Here is a 24,956-nt window from a genome sequence, read left to right as displayed (position 1 = left end):
TCATATAAAATTTTCGTTTTTAATGTTATATTCATCATTTTAAACAATTTTTTTCGACAAAAAAAAGATTATTCTGTCAATCAGATCAATGGGATATAAACATTGAAATGATTTCCGATTTTTGCTGGCTAAGTTTTCATAATCGACTACAGGATTCGGTTGTCATTGTTTGCATCATTCCGGATTTAACATCGTAAATTTTTTTCTGATTTTTCCTTTGATATTTGTTCTTTGTAATAATAATTTACTGTTTAGTTTACCGTATGCACACATATAAAGAATTCTTGCTGACTAGATAGATTTTTTTCTGTCTCTTTCACTATATAAATTGCATACAAACAATTTTTAAATTGTTTACTTTGGGAATTTTTGTTTTCGTTTTGTTTTAGTTGAGAGGGGGTGGAGAAATATTGAAGATAATGGTGATCATCATTGAATTAGATTCATCGTTGTCATGTTGTTTGGATTTTTTGTTTTTCTACAAACAAACACAGAAACACACACATGTTTTTCATGATGTTAATTTCTATCGATAGATTTTGTTTGCTAGTAAATTAAAAAAATACCGGTATTGATTAAACGACAATTATAAAGTGAACAACAACAAAAGCAACAACCAGGAGAAGAAGAAAATAAACAAATAGAAAAAAAGTTTTACCAAAAATCCTAGGAGACTAACTATTTTTCATCTTTTTTTTCACTATACATTCTTCTATTATTTTACATTTACCACATGTACACAAAACTAATTGAAAACAAACTTTTTTTCAAACAATTTCATCTCTGGTTTTGTTTTGGTTAGTGGACAATGACATTAATTCCCATTTTAGGGAACAAATAATAATAATATAAATAAATGAATGTGGATATAGAGAGTAGACGAAAAAAACTGTATAGTCAGCGAAATAATTTTTTTTTTTTTTTTGCCCATTGAAAACTGAAAAAAACTTTTAGAAAAATTCCTTTCTGATATTGAATTGCAGAATTTTTGGAGAATTTAAAATTTAGCATTAAATTTTTTTTCAATAGTATCGATAATCGAAAACAATCGATTCTTATCGTTTAGAAATACAAAAAAAAGACATTTGAAATTAAATGCATTGTTTTTCTTAGCGAAAAAAACAATATTATTATTACAATTAGAAGTGTTAATTTCATACAAATAATGATATATTATCAATCTGTTTTAACCCAATCGAACATTGATCATTTGATCAAATGGGTGTCTATTATCGTGAGATTTGAACAAAATGAACAAAAAGAGAACATCTAGAGTTGAAAATAGAGAAAGAATACTAACGGAGATAAATTGAGTGGACATTTTTCTTCATTTAAAAAATCAAAAAAAAAAACTAAAACATAGCCTACTGTTCTGTTATTTTTTTTGTTGTCAGTTTCACACTGTCATAGGATCCCCGATGATGGATATCATTTGATTTAAATGGAAATGGTTTCTGTTTTTTTTATGTTTAAATTTTTCAAAATTTTTTTTTCTTTTAAAATAGCATCACTGATCACACATTGACAAATAAATATACCAGACTAAGTGGCCAAATGTGATTTTTTCCATTTCACTCCTGGTGTGTTTGGTGAATGGTGGTACACTGTTGAATCAAATGAATGTCCAGAATGAATGATGATGACGTTTCAAGAGCAAAAAAAACAATCAAAACAAAATCTTTGATGACATATAACAAGGCGTTTTGAAATTAGAAAAACAGATTCGAGAAAGGAAAAGATAGAGGAAAAAAAGAATGATCCACTTGAACCATTAATGGAACCATTGATGATAATGATGATGGGACCACTGTATGAAATTGATAAGTTAACGAGGGGTCACGCGAATATAATTCTAGATGATTCCATTTAGTTGTACTTAAATATATTTCTTCAAAAAGAATAATTTACAGATTGAACAAGCATCTTTTTTATTGCAATGATTTTTTTTCTGTGTTGAAAAAAAACCAATTAAATTCAAATGTATAAAGGTAGATTTGTGGTCAAGTTCTTTTGTTTTTTTTTATTTCTCATACCATCAAACAACATCAATTTGGGAAATGTTGAGCATTTAAAAATATTACCTTCTTATTTCTCATCATCATCATCATCACCACTTAAGACATTGACCATAATTCGTTTTACCACAAATATAAAAATGGTCATTTTTTTAATAAACAAAAAAAAACCCAGAAACAGGTTCATTGCCCTTGATTCTTAACTCTTTTTATTTATTTGTTTGTTTGTTCAATGAATTGTTTGAATTATTATCATATATCTTGTTTATGGTGACAATTTGATTATCAAAAAAAAAATTTATTTAGATATAAATTATATATTAAAATTCATTACTAAATAATAGATAAATGTCGATCAATGTTAAAAACTCAAAACAGAAATTATTATTTATTCAATAGTATTATTATTCATTTTGAATGGAATAAATTATTGTAATTAAAAATAGAATACAATCAAATATAGATATGATAAGTCTATATGGAGAGTGATAGAGAGATGACGTGAATTCACAACATACACACAAATTCTGTTGTTATTATTGACCATGACAATCTTCTATAGTAATTATTTAGTTAAATAATATGAATATAGATTATGATCTGGTCGAATGAACTGGTTCGGATGCAATGGATCACGTGCTTTGCATTTTTGTTGTTGTTGTTGTTGTCATTAGTTGGAATTCTCATTCAATATAACAGCTTCAAGGCATAATATATACATTTTTTTTTGCTGATAAAAACAGAAACTATTAATGAATTGAATGTTTATAAGTATAGCGAACATGGTTATTATTGACAGCGGTAAATAAATTAAACAGCTGCGTATGACCATCATCAATGTTTGACAGTGTTTGCGTATGTGTTTCACACACACACACACACATAAATACACAATAATGATTAGATCTCATCCCTAGAAAAATTTATCCAATTGCCCCGGTCTAGAAAACAGAATTAGTAATATTATGGTTAGCATGGGAGAAAAAGAACTGATCTATTCTGAATCATAATATGGATCGATGAATCCCAAAAAAATGAACAATGTTGAAACGAGCGCAGCTGTGCAGCACAAGTTTGGGCTAGTCCAAATTTTTTTTTATAATAACGCTCGCAGAGACTTGGTATTAGTGTGTGAGTGCAAAGAATCCATACACAATAAACTATGTCTGAAATCCTAGATTATATTTTTGGGCTGACTCATCATCATCATCATCAACAAACCAACCAATAACTTATGATTCGACCAATACGGAAATGACTGTTGTTGAAATTATTATTTTCTAAGGGAACGGAAATTCATTGAAAATCATGATCATGATTCTGATGATGAAGACTAGTTTTGGTCGAAATAAAAACTTTGAGAATTGACCTTTTTTTTCGCTACAAACTCATAGTGTTTTTGGTAATCAATCAAAAAGTAAACAAACATAAACGACCAACGTCATCGTATTGGAAACATATCGTAAGATATTTTTAAGAATTTTTTTGTTGAAAATCAAACGACAGGAGGTGAAACAAACATTTCATGACATTGATGCACACATGTACAACACAGAGAGGATAAAATAATGAATAAAAATTTTCATCAAAGAATCATTTCAGATACGATTTTAGGTTTTTTTTGAAAAAAAATGTCTCTCTAGAGATGAAATAATGAGAAAGATATTGATTGCTGAGAGTTATATGGGATGTTTGGTAAGCGAAAAATAAAAGACATGGACGAAGAATGGAGGGAACGAGAGAAAAAAAAATCGATAAAGTCAATGTGAAAAACATTTGTACAACCCGAAACATACGGAAAACATCAACCGATAAAAAAAATAACGTTTGTAATATACTTTTTTCAATAAAAGAAACACTAGAAGTATTATGATAAACATAAATAATAATGGGAGAATCATATCGAGAAAGAGAGAAAAAATGGCAAATTAACAGCTATGAATGAAAAAATTCTTGTTCCATATGTCCATTTGTGTGTTTTGGTTTTATTAAACATTTTGGAATATTGGAAATTCAAGAATCTCATTGAAATACTATGTTGCAGAGCAACAGAAAAAAAACAACCAACCAACCAATGAATGGTGGCCATGTTCAACAAAAAAAAACTATTAAAAAACAGATAGTCATTTCAATTGATAAGAACATTCTTATGTTCGAATTATACAAAAATAGAGAAGAATACGAATTCAATATTGCAATGGTCAAACATTCCAACAACACAACAGAAGAAGAAACCAGGCGAAACTAAATTACAAACAAACTAAAGCATCATCGAAGAAATAAAAAAAAATTGGAAAGGAAAAAAATTATGAAATTGATTCAATCAACCGTAGCGAACAGTGAAAAAAAACCAAACAAAAACAGAATCTAAGAAAGTGATCGTGAACAGAACACAGATGATGATAATGATGAAGAATTCGAATGAATATATGTCTGACGTGTAGAAGAGAAGTAAAAAATTAAAACCAGAACTGACAGAACCAGAATTCGTAATCGAAATAAGAGAAAAAAAAATCCAATGAGAATTCTTTCTTTTTTTTCCTAAACTTAAACTCTACGATTTGATTTCTTCAACTTAATGGCAATTATATATTTTAATTGCTAAAATGAAAAAAAATTCAGAAGATAGCGGAGAAATCAGAGATGTAAAATGTTAGAAGGAAAATAAACCAGATTCATATATGGTTGTAAAAGATCAACAGTAATGATTAACAATCAAACAATTCTTGTAAATTTATTATTTTATTAGTCAAAAATGAACATCGACATTGAGTTGAATAATTGAGAAACCAATTATTTGATCCAAAGTGAATAAAAGAAAAAAAATCCAATTACAATCTTTCGCTTTTAACAGATCACATTATTATCATACATGTTATTTCACTATGTTTATTTTTTTCACTACCCGAATATTCAATTTTACCCGGCTTTTGACTTTTGTGCATGTATGTGTGATGAGGAAAGACTGGACTGGAAAATTATAGAAATATCAATCAAATTCAAACAACAAAAATAAAAAAATGGCGGAATAAGAAGTATAGAGAATCATCGATTTGGATTTTTTTTTCTACCATCCGTGATTCAATTTGATTTTAGTTCGCTTTCTTTTTTTCGATTTCGTTGTTATTGTTGCTCTCATCTTTGTTCAATGAACAAAAAAGAAAAAAAATTCCATAAAGACACAATTACACACATATATTCGAATGGGCAAATGATGCCTATTAATTCAATCTGGAATAAAGAAAAAAATTTTTGTTCCAATGTTGTTTGGTGGGTGCCAAATAAAATGGAAAGCGTAGTAAGAAAAAGATTTTAAAAACGAACGAATAGAAGAAAAAAAAATGCAAACAACATCATGAAGAATAAGTTGCCGATTTTTTGTCAACCATCTCCTCATTTCTTTTTCGTTTTTTCGCTGATTTGATGATGGTGATTGTGGTGGTGGTGGTGGTGGTGGGAAAAAAGAATCATAAATTATATCGAATCGAAAATTCTCTCTCTCGAATGATCTGATCCAATAAACTGGTTGGCGAAAGAAAAAAAATCGTACCAGAGTTTTTTTTCTTTCTCTCTTTTATTGGATCTGGATAATGTATCGAGTATCTATGTTCAGTATATTCTCTAGTGGTAAAGAAAAAACACTCGAATTTTTCTTTTCACTTTTTCCCTTCTTTTTTCTTCTTCACTTTCAATTGTTAAATGGAATCGAACCAGGATACTAGGGTTCGAGAAACTCTTAACTCAAGAAAAAAAAACTTTATATAATGATGGCATTAACCTCTTCATTCTTTCTTTTTCCAAATTCATTCAGTGAAAAACAGCCATTAGTGGAAAAAAGAGAAAAGAATCTGGACAAATAATAAAAATTGAATAACTGTGGAATCCACATGAAAACAAGATACAAAAGAAGAAAACAAAAACCTGAAAAAAGATGATTCACAAAAAAATACAAATAAACAAACACAAATGATTTACGCTACATTACCATAAATTCGTTCTATGTTTAACGATCAATAATATGATATTTCAATCTAATTTATATCAAATCAATGATTCATATAGATACATTCATAATACACATACACAAACACACATTTATTATCTTTGGAATAATGATAATTTTCCATAGTTCATTGTCCAGTAATGGATATATATGTGTGTGATGATCATGTGTTTTCATCGTATATTGTGGTCATAAAAACAAAACAAAAAATTCACTATGATGATAATGTGTCTGTGTTGAGTGTGTGATAAATTTTTTGATGACAATAATAATAGGAAAAAAACCTAATTAACTTTACTCTTCCACTTCTTCTTTTTTTTTGTTGTTGTTTAAAAGCAAGCCAGAATAGATAGACAATAGATAGAGTCTAGCAAATGATTCATTTCAAGTATTCACTATATATGCATTCATTCTAGTGTAAATGAAATAAATGTTAATGTTAATGCTAATGCTAATGTAAATGAAATCCAATAACTGTCAATATATATTAATCGTATCATAGTGACCAAATGATGACCATATAAAATATACTCAACACAGTCATAACACGCAAACATTGTACAGGAAATATAGATAGTTAAAACAGCTAAAATATAACAATAAACAACAAAACTTATTCCTGAATTAAAGAATGTGTGAAGAGAAAAAAAAAGAAACGAAACAAACAACTAAAACAACAAAATGTTCATTTTATATCAACGATATATATCCATCCAGTGGTATGGAATTATTATTATGGAATGGCGGATCTTAATGGTATTTGGGTAATTTTATGTATTCGATACGATGAATTTGCTTCCATTTTGTTGTTGTTGTTGTTCACTGGTAAACAATCTAATTAAGGCCAAAATAATACACATTAAACACGCAAACAGACACAAACAACATATTTGGTATTAATCAAATCATTTATTCATTCATTCATGAACAATGAACCACAACCACTACCACCACGAATGTGTGTGATACACATTTATTTTTGTTCATCATCCAAAGAATAAAGAAAAATTATGAAAAAAACAATGCTAAGAGACCGGAAATCAAAAAAAGAAAAAACATCATAGTCATTGATGAAAACGACAAATCCCGGATATTACAAAACGTTACAAAACATATATGTGTTCAATGAATATTCATTAAATAATTGAAATATTTTTTTTCCTAAAGAAAATTCAAAGAATTTTTGCCTTTTTATATCATTGAGAATCAAATACTATCATTTCTATTTAAAAATCCCTGATGATATTCTTCTGGAATTGAGATTGATCAAAAGAAATAATGACACAGACAATGAGTAATAGTAATGAGAAAAAAAGTGATCCATCGTTCTTTTCGAACAGCATTATCTTTACATGAATGTGTATAGAACAAATATAATAAATTAAGTGTCAGTGAAGAAAAAAAAACATCGGCCGATGAGCTTTTTTTGTGGCTGGCTGGTTGGACCAAATAATAACAATGACGACAATATCAAAAACAAAATGATGAAACGTGCCTAATGGTAAAACAAACGGGAAAAAGATATCTTTTTTTTAATACACAGAAATTGTTGTTGTCGTCGAAGGCACGAATAAGAAACACTTTTTTCTTGTTTTGTTTTGTTTTGGACAAAACAAATTGCCACCAATGGAGCCATTATTGAATGTATAATAACAACAAAAAACAATGAATATATATTCTCCATAGGTTTAGTGTTGATGATTTCTGGAACTGGAACCTGTCACCATCATCATTTGGCGGGGCTAATTCTAATGAAACGATTAATACAACATGAACAACGAACCTGATGTTAAGCAATAAAAAAAAGAAATAGTTCAGTGACCGAAATAAGCAAAATTTGCAAATAAATAATGGGTGTGATAAATTTTTCTTCAACAACAGCAAAAAAAAACCAAATTCCGTAATCATTCGACATTTTTTCAACAAGAACAAAAATGATGATGAATTTCATCATCACCATCCTCCTACAAAACTAACCTCATTTCAGTATTAGTTATCAGATGTCCAAAAATGAATGAGAAAATTTTTATGAAAATAATTTCATTATTTTCATTTTATTATTCATTTATATCATCACCAAATTTGGATAAAATTGAAGTTTTTTTCTTGCTTTAAAAAAATAAACAACAAAAATATCCAAGCTCAAATCAACATGTCAGGATAAAGACTTTATAAAGTAATATGCATGAATTATATGGACCGATAACATCAATTGGCAATCAAGATGATGATTGAAAATAACGAACCTTTTTTAAATAATTTTTCTCACATATGACCCGATATAATGATTCAAATATGTGTTGGGTGCGTGGGAGTTAAATCATTTCATTTGATTTCATTCATGTTTCTTATCTTGCAAATGATTAAGCTAGTGGAAAAGAAACAGAAAAAAAATACCGAAGTTTTTTTTTGTGAAAACGAAACGAAAAGTTTTTTTTTCAGTTTAGTCGCATCATTATCATTATATTGGTAATCCAAAGAAATAGGATTTTGGAAAATTTTTTTCAAAAATTCTAAATTCATACCGGTTTTGTGGAAAATTTCTCTGATTGATTGATTGATTACTTGTGTAATTTAATTAAAAATCATTGACCAATTCTTTTTCACTAATGAATTCCGGAAACATTTTTTTTTCTATGCCTTTGTATTTTTGAATGTCAATAGGGAATTTATCAAACAACAAAAAACGACAACAACAACTTATCGTTTGTCAATGAAAAGTTTTTTCTTTCTTTTGCCATTCTTTGTTTTCTATTGATAATATTATCGACAGTTTTTTGTTCAATCACTGAAAAACATTGAAATCCATATAGACAAAATGGATTTATCTCATGATGATGATGATGATGATGATGGTCAGTAAAGGAAAGTGAAACAAAAATATCTTCTTTTTTTTGGGTGCCACCAATATATCAGCACAATATGAGTGTTTTAGTTCTGTGTGTCGTGTGTATAGTGATGATGATGATGATTATGATCCCCAAATGAATTTGGCCAATAATAATAATAATAACGTAGTAAATCAGCCAACCAAAACGTGAATGAACAAATGAGAATGATCAAATTCAATAGCAACAAGAAGAACAAAAATCCAATGGATTCTATTCATTTCAAAAAAATGGACATTTGCACGCCACAAACATACATTGTGAAAAAAAAAGATAGAAACAGGCAAACAAACACACACACAGACACCAAATGAATCAATAAATAATCCTATAGATAAATAATGATAATTTAAAAAGGCAGAAAAATACAATTCTTGTATTATAAAGTGAAATATATTCCATTTTCAACATCAAGAATACAATATGGTATGTTTGAAAACTACAAATAATCAAGTGGGTTGGTTTACAGAAAAAAAATAAAGAGAATGAATTTCCGTTTCCGTTGTATAACATGTCATATTTTGAATGAAACTATCAGACAAATACAAATAATATATGCAACCAACGAATAAATATTTTCTAATGACTAAAAACGTTTCTAACGACAACAACATTTCAAACATAACCACAACAGCCAAAATACATGATCGTTAAACACAATCCAAGAGGCGTTTACCTGAATCTATTCGGATAGAAAAAATAATAATAATGATCATCACCAATTGATGATGATCATTATGATGATGGCCAATGACATCAACAATAACAAAAATATTGAATGAAAAAATTGGAACAAATGACCATCTCCACCTACTAATAAATGAAATAAATTCTTTTTAAGAAGGTTAAATCAGTTATTTGGTCTATGTTTTATATTCGAGCAAGTGATTGAGAAAATTGGTCATGATGTTTCATTCATTCATCCATCCAAACCATAGGTTTAATATTCCAATCTCATTCATATTTTATTTTTATTTTTTTATATTTCATATTAAAACACCATAACACACCGTAACACTCACAAAATGATGAATGTTCAGTTAAGCGAAACCAGTGAGAAGAAAATTATCCAGATGTGGTAGTAGTACGCCATTACATTCTTTTATCAAAGAATTTCAACAAGGCAAAAAAAAATTATCATTTCGGTGAACAACAACACCAAAGAATAATAATCATTATCAATTGATAATGATGATGATGATGATGATTTTGGTAAACATTGTACGTGACAGGTGCAAGCAAAGAAACAAAAACAAAAAATATTGCCATGATGATGCTTTTTGATCATCATTATCATGCAAGCAAGTTCCGTGTTCAATATCCATATATTGACATTGGCCATTATTATTATTATTATTATTATTATTTCTTTCTGTCTTTCTGCCAGGTGTGAAGGATGAAGTTATAATTTGCACTACATTTATAAATGCACGTGTATGTGTTGCGTAGATTCAATGATGGCTAATGATCATTATCATCATCATCATCATTATCATTATAAATTAAATTTCATCATTATCCAAAAAATTCAATTAATTCGTCGAATGAATGAGAAGAAAAAAAGATTATCACACTTAACTATAATCAAAACAGCAGCAGCAAACTGAAAAAAAATCCGAATAATCATATTGACCGCATCAAATATAAAATGTTTCTTTAAAAATTTCTGAGTGTTAATTAACCCCTTTTCATTGTCTTCGGTTCATCTTTTTTCATCAAAAAAAAAGAGACGATGGCAAATAATTTTCACTTTAGATTAGTCTCACGAATTATTTTCGTTTATCAAGTAAGAAAAGAAGTAACAACAAAAAATGAACCATTTTATTTTATACACGTTCGGAAGCGAGAGAAAAGATTTTCGTTTTGCTTCTTATTTTTGGACACTTATGTTGGACAGATGTTGATACGTTCCAGGCATACACAAAAAGAATAGAATCAATTCAAAAAAAAACATTTGAACCTTATAAAATAAAATTAATGACTCGTTGTTGAAAATTATTTTCTTAGTCCACCTTGCGTTTTTGCTTGTAAAAAAAATTCAATGTCTTCAGATAATTTACATTGATTTTTGTTGTTTGTATAATAATTAAATTAAAAATGTGAAAAAAAAGGATTCGGAAATAAGTTCGGTAAACTTATTCCAGACAATTTGATCATCATAATCGATGGAAAGAAAATAAAATGTATTCGAAAAACGAGAATTCATAAGAAAAAAGAAATTGAAAATTTTTGTCATGTTTTTGATGTCTGTGCAAAGGATCGGGACCACAAAAAAAAAGATCGGAAAAAAATTTTCCATCAATTTTCAATTATCCATTGATCGAAATGAGAGAGAGAGACAGAAAAAAAGCATGAAAAGAAATGTTTAGCTAACCGAAAACAGACAATCATATTTACCAAAACCATCATCAGCAGCATTCTTTTCAAATAAAAGAATCATTTATTGAATAGGATGTGTATTTTTCAATAAATAAATGGTGAACAAGAACAACGAAGGCCGAATCGATTTGAAAACAAAAAAAAAGGTAAGACAACAACAAAATTACCACAACGATCATACCATTAACAATTACATGGTTTTTTTAATTTTCGTCTCAATGTTCTTTTTTTGTTTTGTTTGTTTGTTGTCTAAATGATGTGTGGTCTACAAATAGCAAAAACATCATCATCATCATCAACAACATCAATGTCGAATGATTGAAAACATTTCAAAAAATGATAACAACAATAACGAAAAACAATAGAAGAATTTACGAGAAAAAAAACCGGTAGGTTTTCCATGAAAAAAAATTGAGACACGAGAATAAAAGCGTGAATTTTTTTTTCTTTTAAACAAAACAAAAAAAACAATTATATTTTGAATGGCGCCCGTTTTTTGCAGATAATTTCTATTGTTTGTCTGTTTGTTTGTACCCACGTATATCTGACAAACAAACTGACATGGATAAAAACAAAACAACAACATGGGTATTACAAATTCCGAATTTCATTAAAAAATTTGAATGGCATGGCCAAAGGTTATGACATAGAAGAAGCAAGCCGGTTTTTTTTTGTGAACAAAAAACAACAACAACATTGCTTAACTTGACCGATCAAAACCACGTCATGTTTTGGACAAAGAAAAGAGAAAAACATTCTACAATTATAATGAGGAGTAGCAGGTGAAAGGTCGTTAGAGGTCATTATCATTGGTCCTGTTGTTTATTATCAACTGATTGTTCTTGTTCAATGACTAGATAGAGAATGGAATGATGAAGGTATGGTATTCCATATCAAAAAAAAAGAAAAAGAAATTTTTCATTCATTTTTTTATTTTCATTTTTATAATTGCGATTGACGCCCATTACCCATCAGTCATTCAATCAATCATTTGATCAGAATAAAGAATAAAGTTCAGTTTATTATGAATATTGGGTAAAAGGTAGAAATTTTTTTTAATGAAAAGTTTATTTTTGGAAATCAAATGTCAAGTGAACATATGCTGCTGTTGTTACTATCGCTAAAACTGTAGGCGAAAATAAAATTCTAAAAAAATAAATTGTCAGATGCTAATCATCAGCACTATCAATAAATTTTTTAGTTATCACTACATTCCTATCAACCAAAAAAAAGGTAAAAGTGATCAGCACGACATGTCAAATCGATAAAATTTGTGTGAATGAAAGAATTTCCGGCTATATTGTGTCATATCTGACATTCTCATTTTTTTTCTGATTTTTTTTCTTTACTGGGCAAACCTACAATCAAAATCACAATTCACACAGCAACATATTTATAATCTATGTCGATCATCATTATATTATTTCTGTGTGTGTGTGATTTTGTACTGCGATTAATTATCATTTTGAATGACAAATATCAGACGACTAGAATCTTCTTCTTTTTTTTTGGAAAATATCTATTTTAACAATAATGAGATCATTATTATCATTATCATCATCATCAATTTGTCCATCATTTGATGTTTGAATCAGAAAACAAAAATTTTCATCTAATTTTTCATTCTATCAGCTTAGCATTCGCGCACACACACATGACACACGACAAACATCATTTTGATGAAGATTTTTGTCCGGAAAAAAATTCCTTCATTCTTAGGCTTGGTTTTTTGTTTGTTTGAAATTTTTTCTTTTAAATTTTTTTCAAAGAGAAACATAAAATTAATTTGTATGATGATTAGTCAAACAATCTAAAGAAGAAGAAAAAAACATCATGGTTGTGATAGAATCATTGAGTAGTATATATTCATTATTAAAAAACGACGACGACGACGACCATGATGAATGAATGTAAAATGTGTGTGTGTGTCCGTCAGACATCATTGAATGCGATGATTAAATATTAAGAAAAAAAAAGACAAAATGAAATGAATCAAGTATATAATATATTAGAATATCATCACTATTCTAAGTCAGTAAGTCAATTTGGCGGCCAATATTATACCAACAACAACAGCAAAAAAAAACATCAACCAACCAACCAATCGATCGACCAAACCAGCCGCCAAACATTTCAAATGTCTACGGATAAAATAATGTTGAGTAAATTATAATTATATATCAAACTAATGAAAGTATAAAGAAAAAAAAATTGTGAAAATAGAAATTTTATTCTGAACAAAGCATCAGGTAGTTAGTCAGCCAGATTGATTGTTTGAAACAATCGCAAAGCAAAAACAAAAACAACGATGATGATGATGACGACATTAACAACAACAAAAGCATCAGGGTAAAGAATGAGAATCAAAATTGTAAGCAAATGATGATGATGATGATACACTACCTACTGATTTATATTAAAGTTTGGTTTGTGTGTATCAAAATTCACATACAATGAAATAATTTCAAAGAATGACGCCTTCAGGCGCCAAGTTTTTTGAAAATACCTTTCATATTAGTGAAAAAAAGATAGCCATGATTTAATGGAATGACTTTGTAGACACTGTTGCCTGACACACCATCATCATGATTACTACCTCTTTCCAAACAAACATAATCGATTCTCCCCTTTTGTTTTTTTTCATAAAGAGAAAAAAAAAGTGAAATCAATTGGACAATAGAAATAGATTATCAACAAAATGATGGTTGCCTAAATAATTCTAAAATCAATCTTGTTTCTGTTGTGTTTTTACACTTTTAAAAGTTCCTAAATATTGGATGAAAACGAAACAAAAATCGTCAATAGAGCGATTAATTGAAAGCAAAAAAATTTTCATTTCTGGTTTTTCGTTTGTTTCATTATTTGCATAACAATAGTCATAAAAGGACAACGCAAAAAAAAGAGAAACCAGAAATGAAAGAATATTTTCTGTGTGTGTGTGAATGAAGCATGAAATCAAATTGTAATAAGAAATGAAAATGAAGAGAAAAAAATGAAGAAACTACTTTCATTTTGAAGGGCAACCGACCGCATCCTTCACCATCGACATCATCATCATCATTATCGTCATCATCATCGTCGTGAAAAGTTTTTCATTCAGGATTCATTGCATGATGATGATTACGTGAATGGTGCCAACAACAACAACAAAACAAAACAAACCAAATCAACCAGTGTTTTTTTTTTTTGTTTAGTATGGTTCCATCATCCACATCATCATGAAGCATCCATTATAACAAAAAAAAAAATTCTATCAAAACAATAATGATTCACGATGTGCATGAATTCATCATCATCATCATCATGGCCATTCATGGATATATATGTACATTAGGCGCATATATAAATGAATCAAACAATAGACATTAGTTCTTTTAGTTCTTCCATAGCAAAAGAAAGAAAAAAGAGAAAAAGAAACATGAATATCTTTTCGGTCAATTCATTGATGATGACAGTAACTATTATATTCGGAATGGTTTGTCGAAATTAGAAATGAAAGAAAAAAAAACAACGAAAACGAAATAACAAATTAAATTCTTTCGATGCGAGAGAAAAAAAAACATGATATGTTTTTACTGATAAACATACAGAGAGAAAGAAAATAAAATATCTGAAAAAAAACAACAACAACAAACATTAAAAAGCTAATTATATGCCCTTATTGTCATCATCATCATTATTAATAATGATGATAATAAGAGGTTCGTGAAACAAGGGTTGTAGGTGGTAGTCATGATGATGATAATGATGATGATGATGGTAGTATTGGTGGTTTTGATGGTCATCACACATCATTATAATGATGTTTATAATAAGCAGTAACAAAGAATTAATGAAATCCAAAAATGAATCATTGATTTCTATGAATCGTAATTTTTTTTTGCCAACTTGAATAATAATAATAATAATAATTTTACATATTTAGCAAACATGTTGCAATCAAATATTTCTTTTTTTTTCTTATTGTTTGGAAATGGAAATTTTTTCACTCCCCTAAAAAACAACAACATCTGTGCTGACACTGTCGTTTTTATTCTGGAAAAATTTGTAACAAACAATGTTATAATGATGATGACCGAAACATTGGCGATCAAAAGAAAGGAGAAAACCATATGAACCATATGGATTTGATGGCTAACTTATTACCCGGGTTTTTTTACATGTTCTCTTCACTCAAAACACGTGTCACATGCACACGATGCACTCACACACACACATTAACACAACAAAAAAAAATTATTAATTTCATGTCGGAAATTCAATTGAATTCAAGTTTAATCAAATTTTTTTCTTTTCGTTTATGAAAATTGAAATTGAATAAATTTTCCAAAGAAAAAGCCTGCAGATAAATTTTGGATTCTCGATATTTTCGATTCAGTGAAAATGATTATTAGAAAGGGATGAATTGGATCAATCATTTTTTTCGTTTAGACCAATCCAATTCCCAATTTTTTAACTCTCAATTTATAAGCAATTGATCGGAGAAAAGAAGAGCAAAACTGTTCGAATATTTACCAGGAACATAAAATCGGATCAGATCTTAATAATGAAAAAAATGCCGCGTGCAACATACATTCACTATGGAGTGGATGTCAAATAACTATTTACTTATATGGAAGAAAAAAAAACTAAAATGTCAATATCATCATCACTATTTTTATCAGAGATCCTAAATAATAATAATAATAATGTCAACAAACAAAACAAAGCAGAAAAATACATTTCAAGAAATTGCATTGAACAACCAATTTTTTTACAATAACAACGATGATGACGACGACAAAAATACGACAAAAACGAAACTCAAACGTATAAACAATGTGCTGCCTTTAGGCACAGTTCTTTTTTTGAAGAACTTTGCAATTTTGAAAAATGAATTCTGAATTTTGATCAACAAAGAATGTTGAAAAAAATATTGAAAATTTTCTGTGTATTTTCCATGCCATCATCATAATATCCAAACACGAACAGGATTAGAAAAAAAACGACAAATTACAAAAGCTGAGAAAAAGTGAGAAATTATCTTAATATATTTTATCATCAACAACTTTTCCATTGCTTTTCATATGTTTGGGTGACATGGACAAACAACATAATAATTTACAATAGAAAAAAACAAAACAAAACAAAAAAAAATTTATGATCCATTTTTATATCAAGGATTTATCAATATAAAAAAAATGAAATATTTGTTTGATTTAAATTTGTCTCATAATATATTGACTAATAGATTTACAGAAAATTTTCTTCTTTTCAAGTCAAAAGAAAAAAAAATACGTTTACATTCATTTGATAATGATCAACATATAAGTAAGACAAATAAAAATAGAGAAATCATTCCAAACAACTGCATCAACCATATCACAAATTAATATAATACGATAATATATGGCCCAAAATAATCTTATTATTCAATTGCAATAAAGCATATTATTCGATATCAAATCAACCAAAAAAAGAAGAGAGAAATATCTTGACAACATTAAGTATTATATTTTTTTTTCTTAATAAAATAAGATATTGACAATGACAACAACAAAAAATATAGTCCCCAAATACACACATATATCCAACATAACATACATATGGATGATGATGATGATGAATCATTAGCATCATTACATCAATCAATAAACTAAACTGAATTTTGTTGTTGTTTTCAGTTAATTAGGTCCTATTGATGTTCGAAATCAGATGATTTGTTTTATTCAAAGCCAAGACAGGATCGGAAATTGCCTGATAAAAAGGAGAATTTCCAAAAGGCAATTTTTTTTTGCTGTTGGCTCTGCATAATGTCAAGTATTTATATCATATCACTTGACATTTCGTTTTATTTTGGAACTTGATCAACAAATGCTGTTTTTATTTTTTTTTGGTGAATTATGTGATGTGATATCATTTGTTTAAACAACAACAACAAACAAACAAACAATCAACAAATCCTAGAGAGAGAGGGCGATAACATTCTCTCAATAAATGATAATGGAACTCAAAGAAAAAAAAATAGAATGATCAAGAGGATTATTTCGATTGAAACGATCAATCAATCAATCAAAGTAAAGGATTAGGAATCAGACGAGTGTTTTTGATGATGAATGTTGATAGAAAAAAAATTAGCCAGAATAATGAAAAGTGAATAATTTTTAACTTTCTTCATGTATAACACTATAGTGACCAAAATCAATCAATCAATCATGAATTACAAAGACAGGAAAAGCGAAGCAAGGCAAAGCAAAGCAAATCAGACAAGATTCAATCAAAAATTAATTTTTCAATGTTTTTTTTAAGAAAATTTCATTTTTATTTTTCTTAAATGTAAGATTATTGTAAGTTGATAACAACAAATAATAAACATTGCATCAACCAAAAACTAACCTGTTCCCATTTATCTTCCAATGATAAATGTGCCGGTAGATAGCCAGTATCATGTATGGCTTGTAATTCTTTAAAGAAATGACCACTTGGTAATATATCCATTTTGTTTGTATGCGATATTTTAGTTTCGGATTGATGATGTTGATGATGATGATGATGATAATGATAATGATGATGATTTTGATGATAGTGATGAGCTATGTATAAATGATCATAATAAAATATTTTTATCTTGAAAAATTTTGCAAAAGTTCATTGTTGATCAATAATAATAATAATAATAACTGATGAATTTTAAAATTTTGATGCCAAAAACAAAAAACAGAATAAGATGATAAAAAGCATGAAAAATTTTATAACAGGCCTCGAGAAAACATTTGAAGAATTTTTTTTCACTTAAAAAAAAATAAAATAAATGCACAAAAACACTGGATGTGAAGAAAAAAAATCGAAGATAAACACACAAGCGTCGATGTTAATCCTGTAAAGAATAAAAGAAAAAAGAATTTTTTGTTTAAAATTTTTCAAGATCAAAATTGGATTTTTATTTTATTTTTGAAAAAATTGAAAATAAATTTTCTCTTCCCCTTTTTCCCAAAACAAATAATTGCAAGATCTAATACCGTAAGAGTGTGACTTTATTTTGTTGTTTCTATTTACTATGTCTTTGTCTTGTTTCAATTTTTTTCTTCACCATCATCATCATCATCATCGTCAATCTAACACTACAACCAGAACAACAACGACAAATGCAATTCAATGTTTCTCTTACACTGTGTTTATCTATACAAATCTAAACTATTTCATTTAATAGCTACATACATTTGTGGTTTGTGATTTTTTTTTGATATTTTGGTTGTTGTTGTTGTTGTTTCTATTGGGTTTCTTGTCTTTGGGATATATTTGATATGCGATACCGATTACGATAATTTTTTTCTTTCTCGGTTACCATTTAAATGATATATCACATTGGTATTTGGTATAGATCGTTGAGTATGTAACAAAACAAATGAAACACACAGAGAGAGAGAAATATAATTTCATCGGAAAAAAGAAAGAAACAACATAAAGATATAGACATATATACTAAAAACATCCTGAATGATTAAGTATAGTTTCCGAAAAAAAATTTTATCACTAATCTCGCTTATGTGTATGCATGTATGCATGTTTGTCTATTTGATGATGATAATAATAGTGGTATTAAAATCATTCCAAAAAAAAAGATATTGATATTTTTAAATTATTATTCATATTATTTGTCATTAAACTTAGTTGATTCTGATCAGTATAAATTGTCAATCATTACGAGTAATAAATGTTTTGGTTATGAATGAAACTTACCAAAGGAAACATAAAATAAAATAAGTTAAAGTAAAAAATTCAAAAATGAGGTAATCGAGATTTACAAAATAGCACAATTTGATATTCAAGTAATAATAATGTTAAGTATGAATAAATCAACGACAAACCCATAGAGTGATAGATATCCGAACATCAAAAAACACTTATATGCCGACTTTTTTCTGGAATGATCATTTCATTTAATCAAAAAAAACTGTATAGAAGTAATGTTTTAATCAATGCTGTTGTTGTTTTTTTTGTTCATCATTGGAAAAAAACAGACAGAAATCGATTAAATCATTTGTGATTATCCATCATGGATGTGAAACAAACGAATGAAAAAAAATCGCAATAATAATTTCAGGAAAAAAAACAACAAAGACTGCGGTGTTTTTATTTCATTCATTCAGAAAACAACAAAGTTGCTGAACGTGCTTAATGGACACTTTCAATGTCGATTTTGATAATGATGATGATGATGATTCATTCAAATGGTGTGTAAGAATGAGTGAGTAAGTGTGCCTGATCGATGAGCCGCATCCAAATATTTACAAACATCCAACAAGTAGTTGTTGGATGTTATTTTTTTCAACAAAATAATGATGATGATGATGTTATTGTCATTTCAATCATTTCTTGATTGATATTATCATTTTTTTTTAGTTTCATACAAAACAATTTAAAAAATAACGATAAATTTCATGGCAACAATTGACAATCATTTAAAAGAAGGTAGCAATCAATAAAATTTTTACAAATAACATATCGAAGAAAAAGAAAAAACAAACGAAGAATAAATTTTCGAAAATCTGATTAATAATTAATATAAATGGGATGATGTTTCCGCCAATAAAAATAAAAAATGATTATAAATCATTTACTTTCATTGTACTTGAATCAAATGAATAAAATAGGAAAAGAATCAGTAAAAAAAATCATCTTTCAAATCATCAAACAAACACTTTCATTGTTTTGTTTTTTGTTCAATTCTCTCAAAACACTTAACACCTAAGGCTATCTAAATGAATAAAGTGATTATAAATCAAATGAATGTTGGCGATGATGATCAAGATGTTTAGATGCTGAATTTTTTCAACAACAAAAACGTGCAGATACCATGGCCATTTATAGGAAGATAATAATTTAATGAAAAAACCCATCAAAAACAAAATTATTCATTAATGGCCGGAAGAATAAGATGTTGGGAGAAAAAAAAATGTTTTTTATTTTTTAACTTTCTAACATTGAAAATAAAATTCCGGTCTTGATTCTTGATAACGATAATTATTCATTCAAACAAAACAAACATTATCGATGATGATGATGAATCTAATTAATTCCATTAACGGTGTATAGCTTATGAAAAAACATCTACACGATCGAGATTGATGGTTACATCTTTATGTGGAAATCTTTTATTTTTTTTGCGTAAAAAAGTTATTTGTTAACCAAAGAGAGAAAAAAAGGCATAACATTTATTCCAATTTAATCTGACTCATCAACAAAACTGTTTAAATGAATGATAGTGGTGATGATATCGATAAAAAAAAATAAAGTAATGATCCGAAATCAATAATCACTAATCTACCTGTAGAAATTAAGTGAAATGATCATCAACAATCTTTAATTAAATAGGTTTTATGGATTCAAACATACAAGACAAACCAAAAAAAAGCTGAAAATTATTATGATAATTGATTGATGTATTGAAAATGTTTGCTAAAACGGAATGATTTCGAAATTTTCGTTTCTATCTGGTTCATTTTTATCGATGTTATGGTAAGAGGGTTGACACACGATAATGACAAAATGTAAATATTTTTTTTTAATACTTTTAATGATAATACACGTTGGCCATTAAAAGAGAAAATGTCATCCATCTATTCAAAATACAAACAAACAATCATTATCATCATCATCATCAACAACAACATGAACAAAGTATATGTATTTTAATTCAGTTTGTTTGGAATGTTGTTGTCATCATCATCGTTGTTGTCGTCGTTAATTTCACTTTCATATTGTCGTTGTTGTTGTATCCTTGATGATGATGTATCAGTTCCGAACGGAACTGATACATCTGTCTTGGTGATTTGTATGGCAAAAAAAAACTAAACAAAATAAAAAATATATGAAAATATGAGACTTTCTCTCAATGTCTGTCATTTCAGATATGAGATATCCTCTACCATAATCATCATACACACACATATATGAAATATAAGCCTTTTGACCGGATTTTTTTTCGAAATGAAATTTCATACATAATGTTTGATAACAGAAATGCATTAATCGAAACCAGAAAAAAAACTAAAATAAAGATTTTGAATTTTAAATATTTTGTTTGACAAACTTATGATAAACACAGTGTTTCCAACATGACGAAAATCGTAAATGAAACAAAAAAAATAATAATTCTAAATTCAATGCTGAAAAACAATAGATTATCTATGGATTAATTAATTACCACAACCAACTACTATCACAGCAATAATCATCATGAAGAGAAGAATTAATGATCAGATAAAACTAATGGAAAAAATTCAGCATGAAATTTTTTGGGAATAGGCTTGAAATTAGAATAGGAAAGAAGACTAGTAGTAGTATATTAAGGTAAATTATATTTACCATTATAATTCATTCAGTTGATTCCAAGTAAATTCACTAATTACACCAGAAAAAAATCATTTATAAATTTGTGTATTTTGTTGACCAAAATAGACAAAAACAAATAAAAAAATAATGACAATCACACTGTCTTCATCCGGATAGACTGTAAACCTGGACAGAAAATAATTACACAATCATCATCATCAACGTATAATGTGGATGATAATATACACTGTCATTGTGAATGAATGTCATGGATCTGTTTTTGTTTTTGTTTTGTTTATTAGTTTAGTTTAACAAAATAACTAGGTAATTCATCAGGTTGATTTCTGGTTTTCAAACAAAAAAAATCACAAAGGAAAACGCAAATTTTCCAATGATAATGATTTAATCGATCGATCATCATTAAGAAATGAAAAAAGGAAATTTCAACAAAAAATCTATTTGATCGATATAAAAAGTGATTGCAACACTTTTTTTCTGCATTTGGTCATCAAACAAAAAAACAAATCAAATGATGAAATTAATAAACATTGAACTTTATCAAGGATGTTATTCTCATTGGAAGAAGAAAAAAAAATGTCATTGTTTTTTTCTTTGAAATTCAATGGAAAAATGAATGTCAAACATTTTTTTTAAAACAAATCGAAAAATAACAACAACAGGATATAATGATATACCAGATTATGATTTGAAAACCATAATTCAACTAATAAATTCAAACTATTTTTATTCAACAACAAAATATATTTGTAATCAAAGAATTGTGAAACTAAAAAAGAAGAAAAAATTTATCATATTTCATTTGGAAATATGCTAGATTTTGGTTGTTTTTCTTTGTATATGTCAAAGTGAAACAAAAATACCATGTACATTTTTGTTCGGTTTATTTTTTGTTTTTCACATCAATATTATTATTATTATTATTTTTGTTTTGAAATGAAGCCTTAGGAAGAATTGAAATGAAAAACAAATGTGAAATTTGTTGTCATTTTCTATATATAAACATGCCATATGTTTTTTTTCCTCTCTTTTTTCGGGTTATAATTTTGTTTTTCTACATTTACCATTAGACATTGATCATTATGGTTTTTTTCTTTTTGTTTATTGAAAAAAATAGAATTTAAACTTTCGGATTTGTTGTCATAGAAACATGATGATGATGATGCTAATAATCAATGAAATTTTTGGAATTTCTCTGAACAAGAACTGGTGTATGTGATGACAATACACTTACCTTTTTTCAATGATTTTTTTTCTTCTAATTATTTGATGCAAAAAAGGCAAATTTTTTTCCAAGTGGAAGATATACCTGAGCTGAGTTGATTTTTGATGAATTGGCAGTAGGGAAAATGATGAATCATTCAATCAATTTAATTCAATGATTGTCATTTCAAAGGAAAAAAACTTGACGATTTGATTCCAATTTAAACAAGAAAAGAAAATCTTATTGATTATTTCGATCAGAAAATTTTTGGCCATGCAAACAAACAAATGAGAAAAACAACACAATTGATGATAGCAAAATAAGTATTTCGATACCAAATATGATAATGTCAATGTTGCCGTTGTTGATATTGATGGTTTGTTTTTTTCTCTTTTTTTTGTTGTTGGATTGTTTAGGAGAAACGATTCATTAAAATGATCAATGATCGACAACCAATCAGTTGATAAACAAAATTTTTTTAAAAAATAAAAATTCAACAATGACAATGATCGCTTTTTTTCGAGGGAAAAATGTGTGCTTCAAATGTCAAAAAACGTTCATTTTGATTTAATAATAACAACAACAAAAATAATATGCTGATGTTTGATTTTTTTTCAAAAAATTAGTTGAAAATTTTTTCTTGAAAATTGATGCTAAAGAAGAGTGAGACAATTGTTGTTGTTGTTGTTATTTTTGGCGCGCGTTTATATGAATGAATTGGTTCCAGATGATCCGTTATAGCGTACCACAAGAAAATCTTAAGTTTATTTTTTGTTGATGTAGTTTTTATACAATGAAAGTAATATTATAAATTATGGACCCCAAACAAGAAAACAAGTTAGAAGAAATTGGCAGTAATATTTACATTAAGACACATATGGTTTTTTTAAAACTGTCTTTCACTGAACTACCAAAAATCAAATCAAGATCAGCTAGGACCTTGAAGTTTACAATGATGATGATAATGATGACGATAACACAAACACACAAGGTTGCTGCTGGTCACAGAACAGAAAAAAAGTCTAAAGGGCAAATGGTCTATATTGGTGACCAAATGAAATATTTTACTTTATTGGAACAGTCCAAAACAAAAATGAATGAATCTATGGCCCAACAATAAGTTGGGTCCACAAATACAAACACAAACACACACACACAACGATGGGAATAAAACAACGGTCCAATGAACGAAAACAGAACAGTATGAAAAACATTCAAAAAAAAATATCGAATGCACAATTCAAATACTTGCCGCCATAGATTAGGAAAGAAATAGGAGCAAACCAAAGCGCCGACGCAATTTTCAATTCAAAACGTTTTTCAATAATACATGTGCTGCATAACATTCAAATCACAACCGACAACCAGAAAAAAAAATAAGATAGTGTGAGACATGAGACCAGAAAAAAGCGAATCTTTTCTCATAATAAATACAGTGCAGAGTATGGCTATATTTTTTCTGGCTGTTGGTTGGTTGTCTATAGATTGTCATCAATTGTGTAACCATTGGCAGAAAACGAAATACTGACAATCAAATGGCAACGAATCTCACTGTGTGATACCATTTGATGACTGATTCGAATTGAATGTATCATGGAATCAACAAAAAAAAAGAAAGAGAAAGATGCAGAGAGAGAGAGAGAGGTCTACGGATACTACATTCATTCAATAACGTAGTGGTTCATTCAATAATTACATGTGTGTGAATCCTTCATATTTCGTATGGTATAGTCTCAATTGAAGAAAATATACAAGATTTGAACAATTTTTTCCCATCAAAAAGTATCTCGAACCATTGGGACCACTACAAAATTACAAACAAAATTAATGTTATCATATGCGCGCGTTTTATAAAATAATACAAACAAAAATGAATTTCAACAATTGTGATTATTATTATTAGTCATAGAATACGGGTTTTTCCACATCCAAATTCCCAGTCCCGGTCCAAAATCGATCAGAATAAACTAAACTAATGGAAAAAACAATGGGAAAAAACATTCCTATCCGATCAACTGTTTGTTCGGTTTCTTTATCGTTGGTTGAATCGTACATATGAAAAAATTCCAAATTTTAAAAGCAAAAACAAAAAAATGATACTGATAATACCATAAGATTATCATTATTATTAGCTA

The 24,956-nt window shown here is 28.0% G+C and overlaps 1 protein-coding gene across 2 annotated transcripts in view; it reads right to left on the bottom strand.

The window, feature by feature from the left end:
- LOC142645906 (Krueppel-like factor 7) overlaps positions 1 to 24,408 on the bottom strand; it is a 29,728-nt gene extending 5,320 nt beyond the window's left edge. The window contains exons 1-2 of one of the 2 annotated variants that reach the window (XM_075823430.1): positions 22,852 to 24,408; positions 17,661 to 18,141 (exon numbers count right to left, since the gene is read on the bottom strand). In XM_075823430.1, coding sequence (XP_075679545.1) covers positions 17,661 to 17,762 — 102 coding nt within the window. In that variant the 5' untranslated portion in view covers positions 17,763 to 18,141; positions 22,852 to 24,408. Of the gene's footprint in view, positions 1 to 17,660; positions 18,142 to 18,283; positions 18,415 to 22,851 lie in introns of those variants that run through there. The other variant, XM_075823429.1, reaches the window with a different exon arrangement.
- Positions 24,409 to 24,956: the final 548 nt, after the last annotated feature.

The sequence above is a fragment of the Dermatophagoides pteronyssinus genome, unplaced genomic scaffold (genome assembly GCF_027571235.1).
Source record: "Dermatophagoides pteronyssinus isolate colony J.1.1.1.1 unplaced genomic scaffold, Derpt_VIB-CSIC_2022.12 sq0028, whole genome shotgun sequence".
Lineage (NCBI taxonomy): Eukaryota > Metazoa > Arthropoda > Arachnida > Sarcoptiformes > Pyroglyphidae > Dermatophagoides > Dermatophagoides pteronyssinus.
Note: the sequence above shows the minus strand (reverse complement) of the source record. Positions and strands in the feature narration are given on the sequence as shown.